Genomic DNA, 22087 nt, shown 5'->3' with positions numbered 1-22087 from the left:
TGGTGGAGGGACTCTTCATAGGAGCAACCAAGAGCTGCTGCTGCCAAGTCAAGGCATTTTAACAGGACGTATTTAGTTAAATTTCTCTGCATGTCACTGGAAAACCCTATTTCTCTTTCCATTTCAGTCATCCTAAAAAACTAAGTAATGTGGGTAAGGGAGAGAATATGCAGAGAAAATTCTGGAGGGATATAAAACAAAAGTGTAAACCTGACTTTTTCAGGGTAGTGGCTTATTTTGATATTTCAGTATGTGCATTGTTTTCTGAATATAAAAATATAATATATGCTTATTGTTAAAAATAAAATCAGAAAATATTAAAACATTAAATTCCTGAGCAAAAACAGAGCATCACCTGAAGGTATAGCACAATGGGTGCTGATCTGAAGGCATTCCAGTTTTGGTTAGCTTGTGTGGTCAAAAATGAACATTTTTATTTGTGACTTGGGAAGAGGAAGAAATTTCTTACTTATCTTCCTGGTTTTGCCCTTTCCAGATGCCGTCTCCTTTTTCACATGCATATGGAATGTGTTATCTTTTCCTAAAGTCTGCAGTTTTATGTCTTCTGTGAAATAAGACCCCAGTTAGCTCCCAACCATTTTATAATGACTCAGATTTACTACCCAGAACATCTCAGGAAGCAAAAGAAGTGATGGAGACAGGGGATGGAGGTGGCAAAGAGGATCAAGTGTTTTTCTCTTGAGCTGGGGGCCGTAGTTCAGAGGTAGACCACTGGTCCAGCATGTATGAGGGTTCAGTCCTCAGCCCCAGAGGTGGTAGGGGAAGCTTTTCTCCAAAATATTCAGTGAAGATACTTATTAACACACATTAATGTGCCATGCACTTTTGTAACTTCTTCGGTCTAGTTGGTTAAAAAAAAAAAGGTAGTGCTCAGGAACCAATCAATTAATGACAAGTTCAGAACTATTCAGCTGGATATGTTATCAAATGGCTTTGATTAAGGTTTGGCTTCCAAGCCAGTTTTTCTCATCTCAAGAACCACTTGGGGGAGTGTTTTAGGCAACTGATGGTTGAGTGCTTTTTCATACCTGTGCCTGAGAACACTAAATTGTTCCTATTTTCTCTGCACCCCTCAGGTAAGGAAGACAAAACTACTCTATCATCTGCAGATAAAACCCACCTTCTTTCTTGCTTTATGATGGATATCTGAAAATGACTCTGGATAGAAATAACTTATAAAAGAAATTTTGGCTCTAGTATGCTTAATATCATACTTTGGCAAAACAATTGGGAGGAAAAATTTTGTTATGTCATTGCTCAAAAATATTTTCTTATCCCAGAAAAAAATTTACTATTTTTTTAAACCATACCATGTCAACCAACCAAGATAAATAAGTAACCATCCTGCTTTTTGCCATATTATATCTGTCTAAATGGAAAAAAAGAAACCACAGAAATTTTTGCTGAAAATGAGCATACTGAAAGGATAAGTCATCAGATTTTAAAATTAAATGACAGATTTTTAAAAACAGATTTAGATAAATGATTGTTCCTTTTAAAGGGTATATGGACAAAATAAGAATCTAATTTTATAAAGCATTGAGCTTTTCCAAGTAAAGCTGTAAGCTAATTGAGTGATTTTCATTCCAGTGCTTGTTGAGATAATTTAGAGTCATTAAAAAGCAAAGTGTTCCAGTGTTGACGTTTACGATGCCTGGCCTCTTTTCCACAAAGCCAGTAATTGCATTTTGGTTATTGTACTGTTGTGGATGGGAGCTCATCCATCTTGGTCTCTGCCTGCTGCTGCCACAGATACAGGTTCCCAGAGCCACATTATAAAATTATACAATCATTTCTGGGTGATGAATTTGTCTAAATTATTCCTCCAAGAACCTAGGTTTATTGCTCCAGACAACACTTATATTTTTAAGGAATGGCGAACACATTCCCCATGGGATAGAAATTAATTTATTACTACTTAATGGTGAATGCAATCAGCTTATTGACTCATTAAGATTTAGTCCCTGATTCGCTTATCAGGGAGGGATCAGGTCTTCCTGTTATTGATTAATCTGCCTCACCCTTACCTCTGCTTAATCTGAACCCTTAGCTCAATGGCACTAGACTGAGTAGTAACTGTGGACATTTTCTGACATTTTTTTTTTGTTGTTTCAGCAACCTTGTTTTTGCCATTACAAGTCACTGAATTATGTGGAAAGTGTTTTTCCAAGGTACTAATTATTGTATTGTGCTGTCACCTAGTCACCTGTTCATTGTTCAAACTGGAAATATTCGACGCGTCCTGGTGCAAAGACTGAATAACCAGAGATGATTCTCTCTGTTAGAATTGTTGGCTCTTTCTTTGAAAAGGCAGATAGACCCATTTAGGAATTTAGTTTTCCTGAATTGCCTTCTACCCATTCGCACTAGGAGAATCACTCCTGGGTCTTAACCCAGTCTGACTTATTTAACCTGATACTTGGGAACTCTCTAACCCTTGGCATCCTGGGCTGTCCTGGACTTCTGATCTCTTCTGGAAACCTTATGCCCAGACTGCTTTCTGCAGTCACAAGGGACCAGTCCTGGTGGGAAAGAGAAAGGGCTTACAGAGAGGAGTCATTCCTCTGAGCTCACCTTTCAAGAGCACAGGATCTTGGTGCCTTCAGAAGGGCAGCTTTTAGAGCTTTTTGTTAATCCTCATGCAACCTTACAGACTTTATCTTCTTGAATTGTTTGACTTTCTGTAGTTTCCTTTCCCTATGAGCCTGCCCAAAATAGAGATTTGGGGATCAGTTCTCTTTCTATTGCTCCTTCTGACCAGCCACTATCCTACCTAGAAACATGGACTTTGGGCAAAGCTGTCATGTCGTGGAAAACCAAGTGAGTGGATTCTGTCTCTCCCCATCCCCAGGCTGACCCTGAGATAATTTGGTTACTCTGTTTTCCAGTGGGAATTTCAAAGCTATGTTTGACTTTTGAGCCTCATTGTGGGAAGGATCAGCATAAAGGACTCATGCTCTGTTTTTCTTATCAGGATCCTGAGAAGCTATATTTAGAAAGACCCTCATAGTGAAGATATTCTCCTGAGTATTATAGCCCTGTCTTTTGGCCATGTTTGACAATTCCATTCTTCTACACTCAGTTCTGTCCATGTGTACTTTGTGGAACTATGGAATGTCTTTAGCAAAAAAAAAAAATTGTCAAGCTGGGTGTGATGGCATATGCCTGTAATCCCAATACCTCAGGAGGCTGACATAGGAAGATCACAAGTTTGAAGCTGTGGTAGAGCATCTCTGGGTTCGATCCCAATACCACTAAAAAGAAAAGAAATCGTCAGATTCCATGCCACAGTCGACACCATCACACACGGTGTGTCTGAACTCGTGTTCCTCACTGGGTTCATCCAGGACACACACATGACCCTTAGCTCTCTGGGTTCAGGTTTAAAAAACTTAGCCTCATTCAGGCAGATATATGCTAGTTGCCTAGAAGGCCTTGAATCAGGAATTAACTGTAGGAAAAAAAAAATCCTTTCCCCTGGTGTTTTATGATTTAAAAAATGACCCTCGAGTAGAACTGGAACACAGCCCTTCTTTAATTTTGCCACTTATAACAAACACAGTCTATAGAATGAACTATTTCTTTGAATCTTTACAAGTCTGGACAACCTCTGGCCCATACTGACTATCCCGGCCAGGCCAGACCACAAAGTAGTATTTGTCTGCCCTGTCATTCTTACCCACTGACTTTCCCAATTACTAGTCTCCTTGAAGTTGGGGAGCTTATCTTGTGACGTTTGTTGCCTAGAATCTCAGTGAGTTTTCCCCATGTTGGATGCAACTCTTAGTGGAAAAGCATGAACTCTGGAGTCATATAGGACTAAGTTAAAAACTAGGCTCTCCCAATTATTGTCTATTTACATTTTCTGAGGCTTGTTTTTTCCTAGTCTGTCAAGTGGACCTAACGAGAATTCCCAAAACAAAATTAAATAAAATGAGTTGTGTTAAGTGCCTTGTAGCTTGCCTGGTTCTATTTAAGGTTCAATAAAAGTTAAGTATTTTCATGTGTTTTTGTTAAATATGTATATGAGAAACATCCTGGATTGCCTTATTTCCACTGCTTAATGATTATAAAAAAAAAAATATATATATATATATATATGTGTGTGTGTGTGTGTGTGTGTGTGTGTGTGTGTGTGCTTTATAGTTCAATTTTGTGAAGTGTTATAAAAGTAGTTTATTTTTCATTAAACAAATATTTATTGAAATGCCTAGTAGTAGAATGGTAAACAAATAACTTATTCACAAAGCAACTAGAACTAAGCTTCCAGAATTTGTGCCAACAACTCCAGCCTACAAATTCCTTCATTTTTATGAGAAAATATTTATTTTATTAGGCATGTTTTAGTACTTTCTGATTGTTTAATATTTTCATGCATAGATTCACTACAAGAAAAATGAGGATAGCCTTCCATCTGAACCAGAATCTCCCCATATCCCAATGAGCAACTAACTGGTCAGTGAGGACTCAGACACTCTTTGGAAATACCCAGAAGGCCCATGGCCTACCATTTTGAGCACTGATATTGTTATAAGTCATTTGATGAAATGCATATTTGTAAGATATTATTCTATATTTTAATGCACAGATGGAGCCTCAGGGGGGTTAAATGAGTGGCACACAAGCACAGAGCTGAAAATTGCTTGCATTTATATTTGAATTTAGGTCTCACTGACCCAAGGTTCAAAATCTACTGTACTCTTCTTCTTTCATTTTCATATTAGTAAGTATCCTTTTCTTCCTTTGAGGAATAAGAGCAGTAATTCAAGCAGTTGGAGCCAAAGAGGTCCTCTGAGTAAAGTGGTCTATAGAAAGCTCTCATGAATGCCTGGTGGTGTGGCTTCTGTTTTCCAAGCTCTGTTATCAACTGGCTTTCTGATGGGGCAGGACCAGTGGTCCCTCCATTCCCAACTTCTCCAAACTCTCAGCAGCCTCTCAACTGTAAAATTTAACACACACAGAAAGGTCAGTAGGGCCCTGCCCTTAGAGCTGCAAATCCCTTTTTAATATCTGACAAACATTCTTTGGGGTTCCATAGAAATCAACAATATGAGATACAGAAGGTTTAGATCTCAGGGATCCCAGGATATCATAATATTGTCCCTTCAAAAAAAAGCATGACTCTGAGAAGTTCTAAGATTTGGAACCACATATCTATTAATTTCATGGGTGACATAGGATGACAGCTTTGTTAAAGGTCAAAGTTGGAAACTGTGGGAGTGGGGGGTAGGCGTTGGGAGGGTGGGGACAGACTAACTCAGGATAGGAAACAACCACTTCCTGATTTTAGAGTCCCCAAGGCATTTGTGGGTTGGTCCCTCTCCTTCTGCATATGTGGGTCATCAGAGAATAGGGATTATTGGTCCCTTCTTGAAGCTGATGTAGTGAAACACCACAGGAGTTCCTTTATAAATTATTTACTTAACTTTGTAATTTGTAGTAAGTTACAGAACAATTGCAAAAACAATTGTCTCATACAGTTTGTCCATATTTCTCATAAATTAGCTTTAAACCACATTTATTTTTTCATTCTCTCTCTCTCTCTCTCTCTCTCTCTCTCTCTTTCTTTCTCTCTCTCTCTCTCTTTCTCTCTCTTTCTCTCTGCTGGAATTTTGAGAGCCTGTTGCTGACATGCCTCTTTACTTCTAAATACCTCAATGTACAATTTCTAAAAACAAGGTCATTCTCTTATGTAACCACAGTATAATTTTCAAAATCGTGAAATTAACATTGTTATGATACTATTGTATAATTTATAGATCTTATTCAGAATTGTTCTAGTAAATGTCCTTTATAGCAAAAGAGAAATTACATACAGCATCAAGTTTCTTTAGTCTCCTTTAATAAATACAACCATTCCTCAGTTCTATTACATTGTCTTTTATGATTCTACCTTTTAACTTTTTTGTTTTAGGAGTATAGGCAGTTTTCTGTAGAATGCCGCTCAGTTTGGTCCTATCTGATATTTTGTCTGGTGTTTCCTTGTGATCACATTCAGCTTGTGCATTCTGGGCGGGGTGTTCAGGTTGTGCATTCTGGGCAGGAATGACAGGGTAGCTGGTCGGTTCTTCTCAGAGCTTCCTCTCAGGAGGCTTTGATTCTGTCTGTGTCGGGCACTGAGGATGTCCATTCATTGCTCGGTGGAGTGCTGCCTTTTGGGTTTCTCCTTTGAGCAAGTGCTATTCTCCCTGTTGTGACAAATCAGTACCTTGTGAGGAGTCACTTTGTAACCATTTAAAAATTCTCTTTCTCATCACACTTTAGCCTAATAGCAACCATTTCAAGGTTTTCACCTAATACATTATGGCTGTTATAGTTGCCAAATGGTGATTTTTCTCACATTGTTTTTCCTGCTATGTTTATTAGTTGGAATTCTACATTGGTTTTGATGTCATTCCAGAAAGACTTTCTCTAAAAGAGACAATATCTAGGCTAATGTAAATTTATAGGATACAAACCTCCCCTCCCCTTCTCAATCCCAGAGTCCAGGTATTCAGCTAAAGTGGCTCATCTATCCATATTCAATACAGTAGAAATATGTAGAGCTGTTAGAAGCTGTTCCTGAGGCCATTTTCCATTTGAGGTGACAAAATTCCCAACCTTCTCTGAGATCCTTCTCCCTTCAGGTTCACTCCATACTTTTTGTCTCATAAAGTCTGGTCTCCTTCACCCTTTCTGGGCCCTTTCCTGACATGCACACACATGCACACCTGCATCCTCACTCAGCCAGTTCTTAGAATCTGGCTCCTGAAGCCGGAGAGGCTAAAACTCTTCTCCACTTTCAAAACCTTATTCACTGAAATCCTCTTCAGGGTGTGACTGGTAAGTGGGAATTCCACAGGCACTCTTATTCCTCTTCACTTTTAGCTCAGCACTTTCAGTAACTTTCTACCCAGTCTTAAAATCCATATGCTCAAGATTCCTCTGATTCAGTTCTCACTCTATAATACAAAATGAGTCAACTGGTTATTCACATTTCCTTTCTCACTCTTAAAATGATTCTTCAAAAATAGAACTTCAATAAGACCTCTCCTTCATTAGATTCCTGAAGTACAACCATGTCTAGGACTCTTCTCTAGTTCTTTTCCTTGGAACATTTTATTATTTCAATAACTTTATATATACTTGTGTGTGTGTGTGTGTGTGTGTGTGTGTGTGTGTGTGTGTGTGCAGTTTAGGAAAGCTAATTGTCATTTACACATAAGTACCAATGGACGAGAGTGACCAGCTTCCAAGAAAATCTTTCCTCCTGGTTAATATACTAGTTAACTTATAGTTTTAAAAAATTGGATTTCTTGGATTGGGATTGTATCTCAGTGGTAGAGCACTTGCCTAGTATGTATGAGGCACTGGGTTTGATCCCCAGCACCACATAAAAATAAATAAATAAAATAAAGGTGTTGTGTCCATCTACAACTAAAAACATGTAACAATAACAACAACAAAAAAAGGAATTAGGTTTCTTTTGCTTTATGAAGCAGAACAGGGACCTGTTAGGAACATTCTGTGGTCCAAAATCCATGTCACAATCACCCATTTCTAGGAGGAAGAATACATTTATGACCAATCTTTTGTCATAAATTCGAAGCTGGGAATAGAAACAATAGAACTGCTAAATAAAGGAGACTCATTTTCCAGGAACTGCTGGGGAGTTTAGTTGCTATTAGTACCAGAAATTACCATCTTTGAAGAAGATAATATTGTTTCCAATTTCCAATCCAAATTGGATTACTTTAATCAAAGTAATTCAGTTTCTCATAAGCAATCTGTTCCTTTCTGAGAAGATATGGAGAAATTATGATTTCCCCTTCCCATTTAAAATCCCCAAATGATAGCATTTCCTTGCCTTATTATCCTTGAATAGTGTAAGGAATAAGAATCTCCTCACCAACAAGGACTTAGCTTCCATAGAAATTCACTTCCTAGAACTCTGGTTCTGTATACATCCACTAAACTAGCACTGAGCCAGAGCGATACATATTCAGAGATCCAGACTTCTGTATTTCCAATACTGACTGATGCAGTAGACTCAACAGCTCTGCAATTTATATGATAGCTCATCTGGGGCACTTTTGAGCTGGGCACTAGAATACCTTAATGAGACCCACATAAGTTTAGAACTTTATAGTAACTTTCAGGTGAAAAAAGCTGTGACCCATAAGAATTAAGGGTTGAGTATTTCTTTGGTAGCTCCATTTTTGTGATATAGTTTTGCACATTCAATCACTGTTGTTTGAGGAAGAACTACCCACATATGGTCTGGACAACAAAATGCTGTGTAGAATCATTCCCGCTAATTGAGTTAGAAAGTGCATTGAAAAGCAAAAGTTATCAAAGACTTACATTCAATCTTGAAAAAATACATTAGGCAAAATGGGACAATTTGGCCACCAATGAGAATAATAATTACAATGGAATGAGATGCATCATATATTAAAGTTCGTAAGTTTGTATTTGTTCTAATGTTACAAACAAAACCAATCCAATGGTGATGTTTGGAGGTTGGGGCCAGGGAACCAATTTATTATTCTAGAAATTGGTACTTTGAGGAAAAGAATCAAGCATTTCTTCTATCTCTCCTGTTCCTCTTTATATAACCATATAGCTGATTGCAGGATGTTTTTTAAAGAAAACTGCCAGAAATAAATGAAAGGGATTGATAAAGGACTACTAATGTTTTACCCCTATAACAATAGTAGATCTAGGCGATGGGTTAAACTATTCAGTGACAGGCTGATGGGACCTTTGAAATAGATGGATTCACTACCAACACTTGAATCCATATATCAATCTTGTATCCAAAAGAGAGTCAGGCAAATATTATTGTGCTTGGCAATGAAATATGAAAAAAAAATTTTTTTAATATAACCTGTAAAATATTCATATCCAAAACTTGAAACTGATTCTTACTTAAGCTTCTAGATTTACCTGCAGCTTATAGGAAATAAAGAAGATAGAGGAGCATGTTAAATAAAATCATAAAAATTCAGGAAAATCCAGAATGTAGAAACCCTATAAGACAAATGACCCAATTTATTCATCAATTAAAAAAAATTACAGAGGGAAACCTAGATGTAAAGATGTATGAGAAATATTAAATGTGATGTCTAAATTTCCTAGAAACTTGACTCAGACATAACAAGTATTAAAAAAAGACATTAAAAAATTCATGCATGTATGATTATGTCAAAATGTATTATATACAACTATAATATATCAATAAAAGAAAAAAGAGAGACGTGTACCAGATCATTAGAGAAATGTGAACTCTGAATATTTGGTAATATTAAGAAGTAATTCACAATATTTAGGTATAATAGTGGGATTGTGGTTATGTTAAGAGTCATCTTTTGTACTTACTAAAGCATTTACAGATGAAATGATTTGATTCAGAATAATCTACTGGGCAGAAGAGTAGGTGACAACCTGGTGCTGATTATTGTTGAAACTGACTGACTTATACCCTTTCTTTAATACCAGTACCTTCGAGCATCAGTCATCTCAAAATCAATGTGCTTTTCTTTCTCTGTTGGATAGCTCCTGTTTGAAATAGCATTCCTTTGATTTGGAAAACAAGTTATCACCTTTTCAATGTCCCTGCATTTACAAGGATATGTGCAAATCATTTGAGCATGAATAGAGTAAGCCATGAGAAGATAGTATGTCCTCCAGGTAGGATAATGTTCATCCTTGCATCATTTTGGAAACCAGGGGCTCATTTTTCTTACTGTCTGGCCAGGTCAGTGAAGGGCTGATATTATACCAGCATATGGATCGTGTGAACCCAGGTTGGACTGCAGAAGACTCCTTTACGTTCACAGTGTCCTCTCCACCTGCAGCAGCCCTAGGTCCCAAGGAGTTCCTCATTAGCATTTCATATGAAATTGATGAGCCCGGTCGGCAGAGCTGCCTGCTCAAAAACACAGGTAATGCCTCAAGATATGTATCTTAGTATCTTATCTCTATTAAAATAGGAACAATTTGGAAAGAAATCTTTCCCTTTTTGTTGGTGCCTTCGAAATAAAACTACTAATGCAATTATAACAATCTGTTATTTTGTTTCACATCTTCTTTTGCTGAGCCTCTTTTATCTCCTCTCATAAGCTTCATGGTTGTATTGGGGAAAGGATGGCAATTTGGCTTTAAAGAATTTTATTTATACCTCCAAAAGGGGACTTCACCATGCCCATGACTGAAAACTGTTGATAGGAAATGAAAATGGTAATTCAGGTAAGTTTTTGAAAGGAAAGAGGTATTGAAAGCTGCATCTGTTTCCACAGCAAAAGAAATAGATAAGTTAGGAAATTACCGTTTAGTTAAGTGATTCTGAAGTTTTAGGGCTCACTTGCCTGAAATGTTGACCTAATTGGGTGCATGTGAGTTTGTATTTAAAGTTCATTTTTTTTTCACATGCCTTGGGTAGGAATGTTAATTTAGGTACATAAACAAACAAAGTGTTTAGAATAATCTAGTAAGAGAGGTAAACGTGAGGGAAATTGCTTCATAGCCATCATCTGAAGATTCTAATGAGATGTCACTTTATTCTTTATGTTTTAATAGGAGCTGCTGTCAAGGAGGGAGACAAAGTTCTAATTGACCAATCTAAGTTAGATGCTTCCAACCTCTTATTTAAACTCCCTGAATCTCAGCGCTCTTCCTATGAAATTTGGTTCCAGGTTATATCTCTTCCTTATCATGGAACCATTATGGTTGGAGAAAGAAACATTACCAAAGGAAAACCTAATTTTTCCCAGTCTCTAATTAATAAATTTGGAATCATGTACCTTCACGATGACTCTGAATCACTGGCTGATAGTTTTACCTTTGCTGTTTGGCCAAATGAAAAAAGTAAGTCTGTCAACAAGCCAGAGACTGACTTCATTGAAGAGATGTTTAACATCACCGTCACTCCGGTGAATGATCAGGCACCAGAATTAAAGACAAAAGGACTTCGGAGGAAAGTTCTGCAGGGCAGTAGGTTGGTTGTGGGATCTGAAATCCTAAAAGTGGAAGATCTAGACAACCCCCCCGATGAGATCAGATATACAATCATCCGTAACCCCAATAATGGCTTTTTGGCAATGGCTTACCATCCAGACACACCTGTTCATCAATTTACACAAGCTGACATTGATGACTCTCAGGTGTTGTTCATACAAGATGGAAGCCCGTCCTCTGGAGTGTTTTACTTTAGTGTGACTGATGGTGAACACCGCCCTCTCTACAAGCTCTTCCACCTGGATGTCATACCCATTTTCATCACCCTTGTGAACCTCACAGACCTTCTTGTCCCACAAGGCCAGACAACCGTCCCTATCACCAAGGCTCACCTGTCAGCAGTGACAAATGGAAGGAGCCCCCAGATCATTTACTGGATAACACAGCCTCTCCAACATGGGCACCTGCTGATTGAAAACCAGGTGGTCACCAGCTTTGGACAGGAGGATCTGGATTCAGGAAGACTATCCTACCACATGACAAACCTCACGGCCTCAGAGGACCAGCTACAGTTCTCACTGTTTACACCAGAAAGCAACCTGACAGGACAAACCCTGGGCATCAGAGTGCAGCCATTACTGTGGGTTACGTCAAATCTGAAAATTGTCAACGGGGTGGCTCATCAGCTGAGAAGAAAGGACCTTGATGCTACTGAGCTCGCTAACATGACCAACAGTGATCCCAGATTTGAAGTGACAGAGCCCCCTGTCCATGGGAGACTTGTACGAAGACTGGCTCGCAGCACTATGATGGAAGACGCAGCTCTCTTCACTCAGAGGGACATTGACCAAGGGCTGTTGGTGCTTGATCCACACGCCAATCTATCAGGCACAGACATGCTGAACGATTCCTTCACTTTCTTGCTCAGGGCAGATCATGTACAGCCAGCAATCGGGTACCTCCCCTTCACCATCGTGCCACCTGCCCCCTGGCTTCTGCAGACTTTTGCACCAGATGTTCCTTTACTAGTCAATGGTGATAACCTTGTGACCTCAGTTCTCTTGCAGAAAAAGTCTGTGGTTTCTTCAGGACCTGTGCCACTGACACAGATGGAAACTCTGGGGAAGCTGACCCAGACTAGATGGCACGGAGCAGATCCCTGGGTACGACACAGTGGCGAAGAGCCAAGTTTGGATGACAAGGTCTTTCCTACCAGAGTCATTTGGCCACCTGCTGCTACCAAAATTGACCCTGCAGCACCCACTCAGCTCAAAGAAAGCAGTTACCCTCTGTTGGTCATTATACCCTTGGCTGCAGTGTTCCTGCTGCTAACAGTGACAGTGGTGGCCTTGTGTGTCTGGCTGCTGGGCCAGAGAGAAGAAAAGGCAAAACCTCTTATCAAGCCCCAGGCCGACCTAGAACCACCAATCCCAAGTTGTAGGCCAGAAAGGAGCAGAACAGTTCCCACTGTCACGGTGACACCCCTCATAAAAAGCTCCAGCAGTCCCCCAGCCAGTCTTTTCAGGGCTCCGCCATGTGAACATATGGCCTCTCCAGTGGCTGAGCCAATGGGAAGATGTGCTCCTTGGGAGACATGGAAGAACCTGGATCCCGACATGATCAAGCTCTGCCGACAAACCAACCCAACGCTGAAGCACAACCAGTACTGGGTGTAGACTGAGGGCTGTGTTTTTATTGACCACCTACTTATGTAACAGGTACTAGGATAGGGACTCAAAGAAAAAGAAAGAAAGAAACCTGGCCTCACTAGCCCCTGGCTGTCAGGACTCTATGGTTGGATGTTGGTGGGTGTTCATTGTAACTTCTGTGCAGCACACAGAGGCTTTCCACACAGGCTTTGTACATCCTCTGCTGGACCCGACTTACCCAGCACATATAAGCTCTTGTCAATATTTAAACCCTTTACCAAGGTGCTACTGAATGTATTGTACTGAAAAACAGTAGTGTTAATGGGACATGGAGTTAAAGGAAGGAAAGCTTTGAATATTTTTCTTGAGGATTCCCTCTCTCTGAGTGAGTTAGCAGGAAGTGCAAGAACCACTTCAGCAGTAGAAGAGGTAATTTATCACATCAGTGAGTCTGTTTAGGTAGTGTTTTTTCTGTAATGCCTTCTCCCTGGAGTCCCTAGGTTTGTTTTCCTAATGCAGGAAAGGCAGTGATGGTCCAGATAGGGGGTCCTCCCTTGAAGATATTCACTAAATGTGTTGTGTTTCATCAAAGAATTTCTCTCTTCTGACTTGTAAAATCAAGCCTAACAGTAGTAGAAATACTATTTGAAGCTGTAAGGGACAAAAAAGTTTGTTGAATGCTTTTGTGACGCCTCAATTTGGTATTACTTTATAATGAATTGAAATAATGACAAAATTGTATTTGAATTCTCTAATTGCACTCACCATGGCCAATTCAAATACTAGTTTCTGTAACTGTAAAGTGAAGATATTGGTACTTCTACGAGTACTTGCTTTGGGCTTCCAATCACAAAGACCTCCACTATCAATGTTTTATGTTGGGGATTGGCAATTTTTTTTTTTTTTTTTTTTTTTGTGAAGTGTAACTTAGTAAAGATTTTAGGCTGTGTGGGCCACATTCAGTCTCTGTCATTCATTCTCACTTTTGTAAAGCAACCTTTGAAAAATGTAAAGATAATTAGTAGTTCTTGAATTTGTCCTGTAGACCATGGTATACTCATATCTCAGTGAGCATTCTGGAGGTGTGTGGTCCAAGGCTGGTTCAGCAGTTCAAGGACTGAAGCTCTTTTGTTCTCTCTGTCCTGCCTTCCTCAGCATCTTCCTTCCTTAGCATCATACTCTTTTGTCCAATTCTTTGTGCTTGGAAGATGGCTGCCCAAACTCCAAGCAATACAATCACATGCAAGACAGAAACCACAGTGGAGGAGAGAAAGACATGGCAAAATAACTTTTTCTTAGAGAGATTCCTGTTTTACTTGTACTGTTGTTTTAATCTTACAAGGAAAATTCCTCCCCAAACATTTATTATTTTTTTTATGGCACATTGTTTAGAACTGGGCAACATGATTTCCATCTCTCCACCAGTCACCCCAAATATCAGCAAAAGGAAGTGGGATTGTCCTGACCGATAATCTCTGCTGGATCTGAGAGAAGAGTTCACCACATATGAGATCAGTGGATCACTGGGTCAGTCCACAGTGTAATTAGAGAAGGATGAAGGGATCATAACTAGATTGGCAGTGAATTACTCTTTGGGTATCAAAATACCTGGGAAACAAAAATTTTGATCTTTCAAATTGGAGTCTAATGTCTCCTTTCCATGTTTTAATAGTTTCCTTGAAGTTGGAGGTCAGTGTTCCAGGAGTGGGGCTGGGGTGAGGGGAGATATGCTCCCCAGGGGTCATTTAGCAATGACTGGGAACAATTTTGATTTCCTGAACTGCTAGGCAAGGGGCCTTCTTGCATCTTCTGGGTAGAGGCTGCTAAATATCCAACAATGCACAAGACAGCAAAGAATGATCTGGCCCCAAGGGTGCCAAGAACAAGACATGCAGGCTTAAGCCATACCCAGGGAAGGCTTAGAAAGCTCATTATAGACTCTAGGCAAAAATTTTGTTTTAAAAAAAGAATGGTATGAAGATTGCACAGTTACTGGTTTTAAACTCTGGCTAATGGTACACACGAACATTCTTTTAAAGAGGATGTATTGAAAACCACACAAAACCGGACAGTGGACTCATTTCTATATATTCTTCATCTAAGGAAAAGATTTTGCCTTATATTAACAGGTTTAGAACACATCAGGGAAAAAAAAATGAGATAGGATGTTTCCCAAGGTAAAGATGAGTTGAAGTTTTCCCAGAAGTCTGATGCCTCTGATCTGCTTTATACAGAAAGTTCTTTCACCATCTCTCTTTTCTGCTTCTCCAAGTAGTACATCCTTCCCAACCTAGCTTTAACTTCTTTTTGTGACAACACATTTCACAATGTAGAGAATAAATGGCAGTATAGTGTATTTGAGCCGAGAGGCAACCACTCACATCTTAGATCCATGTCCCTGGTCATGGAAACCTGATGCTGAAGAAAACTACTCTTCTTTCCAAAGTGTTCCTCTCCTATGTTTCTGTAGTTATGAATTTTAAATACAGTATTCCCAGAATTTTTGTTTTAGAAAGGAGGAAGAAAAAGAGTCTTAAATCAAGGTTAGTTTATCTGTGTGCAACTCAGAATTGTTCTTGGGCCTGTTCTAATCCGGGCCCACAGAGGGCACAGAATGACTGTGTGTTGCATCTGTGCACACCAGGGGAAGGCCTAGAAGCATCTTAGTATCCAGTAGATGGATTTTGCTCCCCCTTGATTGGATGAGGAGAATGCATGATCTTTGTGGAAGAGCCAGACATCCTTGGCTCTGTGAGCTTGTTGGCTTCTTTCTTGCTTCAGCCATAAGATATTTGGAACTAGGAGTATAAAGCTGGCCAAACAAAAATGTCTGATTTCTTCTCTTTTTCCTATTAATTTTTTGCAACTCCAAACAAATCACATTGTTGTTCATGTTGGAAGGAGATATACACAAACACTTTAAGACAGCCATTCACATTCTTGTTTGTGAGTGTTCTTGCTTGAGCAAGAACAGCGTGAGATCCAGATGTTGAACCTCGGTGATTAATCAAGTAATTAATAGAGAGTTTGGAAAGTTTTCTTCCAGAGGCTCTGGAATATTCTAGGGACTTACAGATGGGTTCAATTAAAAGGAAACAATGTCTACCATTTGGTGCTGGCTCAAGGAAAGCATAAAATAAAAAGTTTTGGCAAAGCCTTGTGCAGTGTTAAAAATTCAAGTTTGGAAATTGAAAATCAGTCTCAGATGGTTTCTTCCATAGGCAGAGCTATGACCAGATAATTTCAATTCTTTGTCATAATGAATTCACTGATGCTTAACAAATGACTGGTAAATTAATAAGTGCAAACCAGAAGTTAGTGTCAGAAGAGTGGCTAATTTTTCCTAAGGAGACTTTGTCTGAGGTGGACTTGGAGTGGAGGTTCTCTTATTTTTTTCCAACCTCCAAAATATTAATATATATATATTTTTGGATCAGGAGCTTGGCAGATTCTTTTAGGGTTCCTCCTTGAACACCTGGATGCATTTCCTCATAGTCTTGCATTAATTAGGTGGGATGAGGGTGATACATCCTACCCTCTGGTTCTTCAGATTTCTGGGGCTGAAATGGACACATTTGGAGGGAGTGGAAGGTGATGCTACATAGTAGGTAACATTCCCTGAATTTGGGGATGGAAGTGGGCTACCCAACTCCTCCATCTTTCAGAGACTTGTATTAGCAATGAGGTCCGGCCCTGTATAAGAGAGGCATGAGGGTGAAAGTGGGCACAGAGCCCACCACTGGGCATGCTGACAAATGGGTCCTTTGGTTTGGATGCTTTCTTCAGAGCACCACTGGCTCTGAAGTGGTGGGAAAATGCCACCTTTTCAAAGAGACCCACAAACGTTTATTAAGCACAAAATGCACTTGACACATTGCTAGATTCTCCCCCTGGGCTCAACTGCAAGATGCTATGTTGCCAGAAGCTTTTTGGTGATTGTTCAAGAATCACACGGGGCATGCCAGGAAGATGAGTGTACAGGAGAAACAGACTAAAAAGAAACAGAACTGAAAAAAGGGCTTGTGATTACACCCAAAGTGCTCAGAGGTGTGTGCTGCCCGTCAATGGTGCAGTAAGAATTAGGGTGCATGCTGGCCCACGGTGGCATGTCTGCCAACCTGCCCATTTCTCCACCCAACCTTGGACTACCTGCTCCTTGGTGTCTGCCACTGGTGACTGCCAGAGTGGTTAAATAATGAGTCTGTTTGGGATACTGGCTCTCCACTTCCTAGCAACGTGACTTCAAATCATGACTTAATTTCCCTGGTGTTACTTTTCCTTAGCCAAAAAAGCGGATAATTATGTTGACACCTACATCTTGGGGTTTTGCTAGAATTTGTGATATAATCACCTGATGTTCATGGCATAATGATAACATTTTTAAAGCATTCTCAGTGCATCAGGCACTATACCAACTATTACAAAGTGGAGTTTCCAATGGGTGATTTAGGAATAGATGAGGTGTTTTAAAGAAGGAAAATTCCCAAATGCTCAAAGTACCTGGCATGGATGGCCTTTTCCTTGGTCCTTGATGGAGACTCTGTAAGAAACTGAAAGAAGGGAAGAACTCCAGGAACACTTGCAAGGGGTAGACAAGCTCGGAGGGATTGACAGTTCTCTCTCTTATGGAGGTTGCTGAACCACGTTCACAAAGACCCTGCACCATTCCCTTCTTCTCCTGGCAAGGATTTATATGCAGATTGCAGGGCTCTAGACTTGGAAACTTAACCTGCTCTTCTTTCTCTCTTCCTGATCCAGCAAATTCTCAGGCACTCATGGATTAACTCTTTTTGTTTTTTGTTTTTTGTTTTGTTTTGTTTTGTTTTGTTTTTGAGTCAGGAGTTCATTGAGTTGCTCAGGTTGTCCTCAAATTTGCAATTCTTACCACCATGCCTGACTTCTTTTTAATTCTAGGATTGACAAAAGGCTACCACTTCAAAAATTTTAAAATATCCTTCACCAAATAAAAAAGACTACCAAACATCACCATAATATCATTTTCAAAGTAAAGGTAGGTCTTAGAATAAAGAACTTTATGGATTAAAGAAAAAGAACCCTATATGAGTACATGCACATTTTCCTCTTTTGCTCCAATTCAACCTTGGCGGAGAAATCTTAGCCCCCATAAGCAGGGGCAGGGAGGGGCTCTGGAGGCTGTGCTTGGGGGTGTTTTGGTTAGAGCAGAGGCAGAGGTTGAGGAAGAGGGGAACTCAAGCTCCTCAGTGCTGGTACTCCTTGAGAAGATGTGGTCCAGAGCCCTGGTATGTGCTCACGTTTGTGTGTGTGTGTATGTGTGCGCGTGCGTGCGCACGCGCGTGCTGTATTAGGGAAGATATGGGGATGAGGATTAATTTGCTCCTTATATGTCCAAATGAGGCCAACTTTGTGAGCAGGCCACCTGTGCATTCACACAGGGCCTGCTTTCAGAAATTCCTTGGGCTTAGTTTGATGCTCTGCTGTCACCATCTTGAAAGTCAATTTTTGAACAACAGGCCCCACATTTTCCTTTTTCACTGGACCCTGTGAATAATGTAGCTAGTTCTGAGTCCTTGCAGAATTCAGTTGATGTTTGCATCAGACACATCTTAAGCATTGTTTCAACTTCAACTTTGCTTCTTCCTCTAGCTATAGCTTGACTACCATTATCAAGAATGTTCGCAGCTATAGCTGAGAGTGTAGCATGCCTCTCATGTCCCATCCTGGAGCTCCTCTGTCTCTACAGCATGCCTGCGGGAACTTGTGTTTGCACAAAGCTTGAGGAGGGAGAGTTCAAACCCCATGGAACAGCAGGTAGATCCTATGAATAGGGTAATGCTTCCTCATTCAACTCTCATGTAGACAAGTCCTAAAATGCAGTCTATGAGGGTCTCAGAAAGACCTGAAGGTTGAGCACGGAACACTGTCGCCACCCGTGGCAACAATTGCGCAGGTATTTATTGGAGGGACCTGGAAATAAACTATTTTTCCTATATTCACTAATTTATAGAGGAAGAGAGACTTTGAGAGAAAGATAGGCTTTGCTTAGAGGAAGAGAAACTTTGCTTATCAGGAAGAGAGACTTTGCTTAGAGGAAGAGAAACTTTGCTTAGAGGAAGAGAATTGCTTAGAGGAAGAGAAACTTTGCTTATCAGGAAGAGAAACTTTGCTTAGAGAGAATGTTTTAGAGAAAGAGAGGCTTCTATGCTTATCAGAGATCTATTTCTTCTTAGTTCTGCTTCTTCTTAAAGGTGCATCCTGCATCCTGTGAACTAAGGGTGCGTCTATCTGAGGTGCTTCTTAATGATGCGACCCGTGTACTGCGATCTGCCTATCTGCAACCTAAAGATGTGTTCTTAGTCCTCCACTCTGCGATCTGCCTTCCGCTGCTGCCCCTACTTGCTGCTTCTATCTGCTTGCCACTTCTTCTTCTTCCTTTCTGCTAATGGCTTCTCCGCTTCTTTCTGCTAGCTGCTGCTCTTTACTGACGCTCCTTACTCCTGAGCCCCCGCCAAGCGCCTGCTTATATTCCCTCCAGGAGGCGGAGGGCAGGGCCACGCCAGTTGCGATCCGGGGAGGAGCCAGCTGCCCCATCACCGCAAGGGTCAAAACGAGCGGGCCGAGCTGGTGCAACCGGGGAACACCTGTGCGCGTGGACTTAACTGAATACGGCCAGTGATAAATCACCTGAGTGCACTTATGTCAATTAACCTCCTCACTGCCAATGTGATCAGGCGCCGTTCTGGCTGGCACAGCCCCCAACAGAACACCAGCGTGTGGACTCTTCCTTCCCTGTTTATTGTCCCTCACAGATGAGTCTGTGCTTTTGAGGATATCCAGTCTAAGGCAATAACTCACATTTTCCCTGTGTTGTGTGCCCTGGGACTATGGACCCAGTGGTCAGGAGTCCATTGCCTCATGGCTCCTTTATGACCCAAGGATCACTTTTCTCCAGAGTCCCCACCTCACAGGCCTCTTTATCTCCCGCAGCTTCGGTCTGCTGAGGCACTGCTCTCTGTCTGCAGTTAGAACCAGGAAGTCTTGTGCTCCTGGGAGACCTGACCCAAGGCTGTCTTCTGGAATCATTCTGAGGAACCAGGCTTCCAAGATCCCCCTTCTAGTTGAACATTTCTTTACTCTTCACTGTAGTTTCTCTGCTGATCATATCGAGTCCCAGAAAGAGCAACAACCCCTTTTAGCACAACTTTTAGTAAGACCAAGATTTGCTGCATTTTTTGGTGTTCTGGGAAGTCTTCTCTGCATTGTATTTCAGTGTGGCACATGTCTCCACAGTGGCACTTTTTTTCTTTTTAAATATCAGCTCTACTGAGATACTTACATTCCATGAAATTTACCCAGTTAAAATACAGTTTTTAGTATATTAACAGAGATGTGAAACCATTACTACAATAAATTTTAGACCATTTCCATCACTCCCAAAATAGCACTATACATTAACAGTCGCTTTCTGTTTACCCCAGAACCCACAGCCTTAAGCAACTGCTAATCTAACTTTCTGTCTTGATGGATTTGCATATTCTGAATATTTCATATGCATAGAATCATACGATTTATGATCACTTACTACTGGATTATTTCACTCGGCATAATACTTTCAAGGTTCACCTATGTTGTAGCAGATTTTTATGGCCAAATAGTGTCTTCTTACATGGATATGCCATATTTTATCTATTCATCAGTTAACGGAAATTTGTTGTATTTCCCTTCCTATTTTTTTTTTTTTTTGGCTATTGTGAATAATTCTACTATGAACATTCATGTACATATTCATTTCTTTTAGATATATGCCTAGGAATAGAATTGCCCATTTATATGGTAACCCTGTTGGATCATCTCAGCAACTGCCAGGCTGATTTCCAAAGTAGTTGCCACATTTTGCGTTCACACCAGCAGTTTATGAGGGTCCCAATTTCTCCACACCCCTGCCAATACTTGCTGTCCTTTGTCTTTTCTATTTTCTCCATTCTAGTGGATGTGAAGTGGCATCTGAATGTGGTTTTGATTTGCATTTCCCTGGTGGCTAATGGTGGTGAGCATCTCCTCATGTACTTACTGGCTATTTGCATATCTTTAGAAAACTGTTCAGATCCTTTGATCATTTAAAAAAGTTGGATCATTTCTCTTTTTATTTTGGGGTTGTAGGAGACATCTATATGTTCTAGATACTAACCCTTATCAAATAAGTAATATACAATTTTTTTTCTTCCACTATTTGTGTCTTTTCACTTTCTTGATGGTTTTCTTTAAAGCACAAAACTTTCAATTCTGATGGTGCCCAATTTACCTTTTATTTTATTTTCTTGCATGCACTTTTGGTATTGTATCTAATGTAAAATTATGAAGATTTATGTTCATGTTCCTTTAAAGTATTTTCTTATTTTAACTCTTTCAATTAAATCTATGATACATTTTGAATTAATTTTTCTTATGTGGTATTAGGTGGAAGTACAACTTAATTCTGCTGCATGTGGTTATGTAGTTATTCTGCTGCCATTTGTTGAAGAAACTATTTTCTACCATCCAATTGTTTTATAACTGTCAAAAAATGAACTCAGAAATGTGAGGGATTTTTTTCTGCGCTCCCAATTCTATTCCATTGGCCTATATATCTGCTCTTATGCCAGGACCATCCTGTCTTCATTACTGTAAGTTTGAAATGAGGAAGAGTTGATTGTGCAGCTTTATTCAAGATGTTTTGGCTATTCTGGGTTCCTTTAATTTCCATAGGAACTTTGGACAGCTTATCAATTTCTGAAAAGAAGGTAGCTAAAACTTTGGTAGGGAATTCATTGAATCTGTAGATAAAGTTTAACAACATTGAATCTTTTGGAATACCTTTCTGTTTACTTAGGTCTTTCATTTCTTTCAACACAGTTTTTGTCATTTTCAATGTACAAGTCTTGCACTTCTCTGTTTAAATTATTCCTAAGTATTTTTTTTTATGCTATTGTAAATGTATTGTTTTCTTAAATTAATTTTTGGTTAGTTTATTTCTCATGTACAGAAATAGAACTGATTTTTGTTTATAGATCTTATAACCCAAAACCATATTGAAATCTTCTTTACTTTTTTTTCATAGTGGATTTGTTAGGATTTTCTATATATGAGATCATATCCTCTGCAAATAAAAATACTTTTACTTTTCTTTTCCAGCCTTTATTTCATTTTTCTTTTTTCATTATACTGAATGCATATATTTGTGTGTATATATACAGATATGTATACACACACATTATATATATGGAGCATTATAGTTCTACATAATAGTGGGACTTGCTACTTTCTCATACGTGGGCAAACATGAGAGAAACATAACAACATAATTTCTTGCCTAATTATGCACTCAGTACAATGTTGAATAGAACTAATGAGAGTACACTTCCTTATCTTCTTTTTTATCTTAGAGACAAGACCTTTGCTCTTTGTAGTTGTAGGTTTTTCTAAGATACCCTTTATCAGGTTGAGGAAATTCCCTTTCATTC

General features: G+C 39.6%; 1 protein-coding gene across 3 annotated transcripts in view; it reads left to right on the top strand.

Moving 5' to 3' along the window:
• Positions 1–13495, top strand: part of LOC124987306 (chondroitin sulfate proteoglycan 4-like) — a 65641-nt gene extending 52146 nt beyond the window's left edge. For all 3 annotated transcript variants that reach the window (XM_047556483.1, XM_047556481.1, XM_047556482.1), the window contains 2 exons: positions 9761–9947; positions 10582–13495. In XM_047556483.1, the coding sequence (XP_047412439.1) occupies positions 9761–9947; positions 10582–12635 (2241 nt within the window). In that variant the 3' untranslated portion in view covers positions 12636–13495. The remainder of the gene's footprint in view (positions 1–9760; positions 9948–10581) is intronic.
• The last annotated feature ends 8592 nt before the right edge of the window (positions 13496–22087 follow it).

Source organism: Sciurus carolinensis, chromosome 6 (assembly GCF_902686445.1).
Source record: "Sciurus carolinensis chromosome 6, mSciCar1.2, whole genome shotgun sequence".
NCBI classification, from domain to species: Eukaryota; Metazoa; Chordata; class Mammalia; order Rodentia; family Sciuridae; genus Sciurus; species Sciurus carolinensis.
The sequence above is the reverse complement of the archived record's forward strand: the minus strand, read 5'-3'. Positions and strand labels throughout refer to the sequence as shown.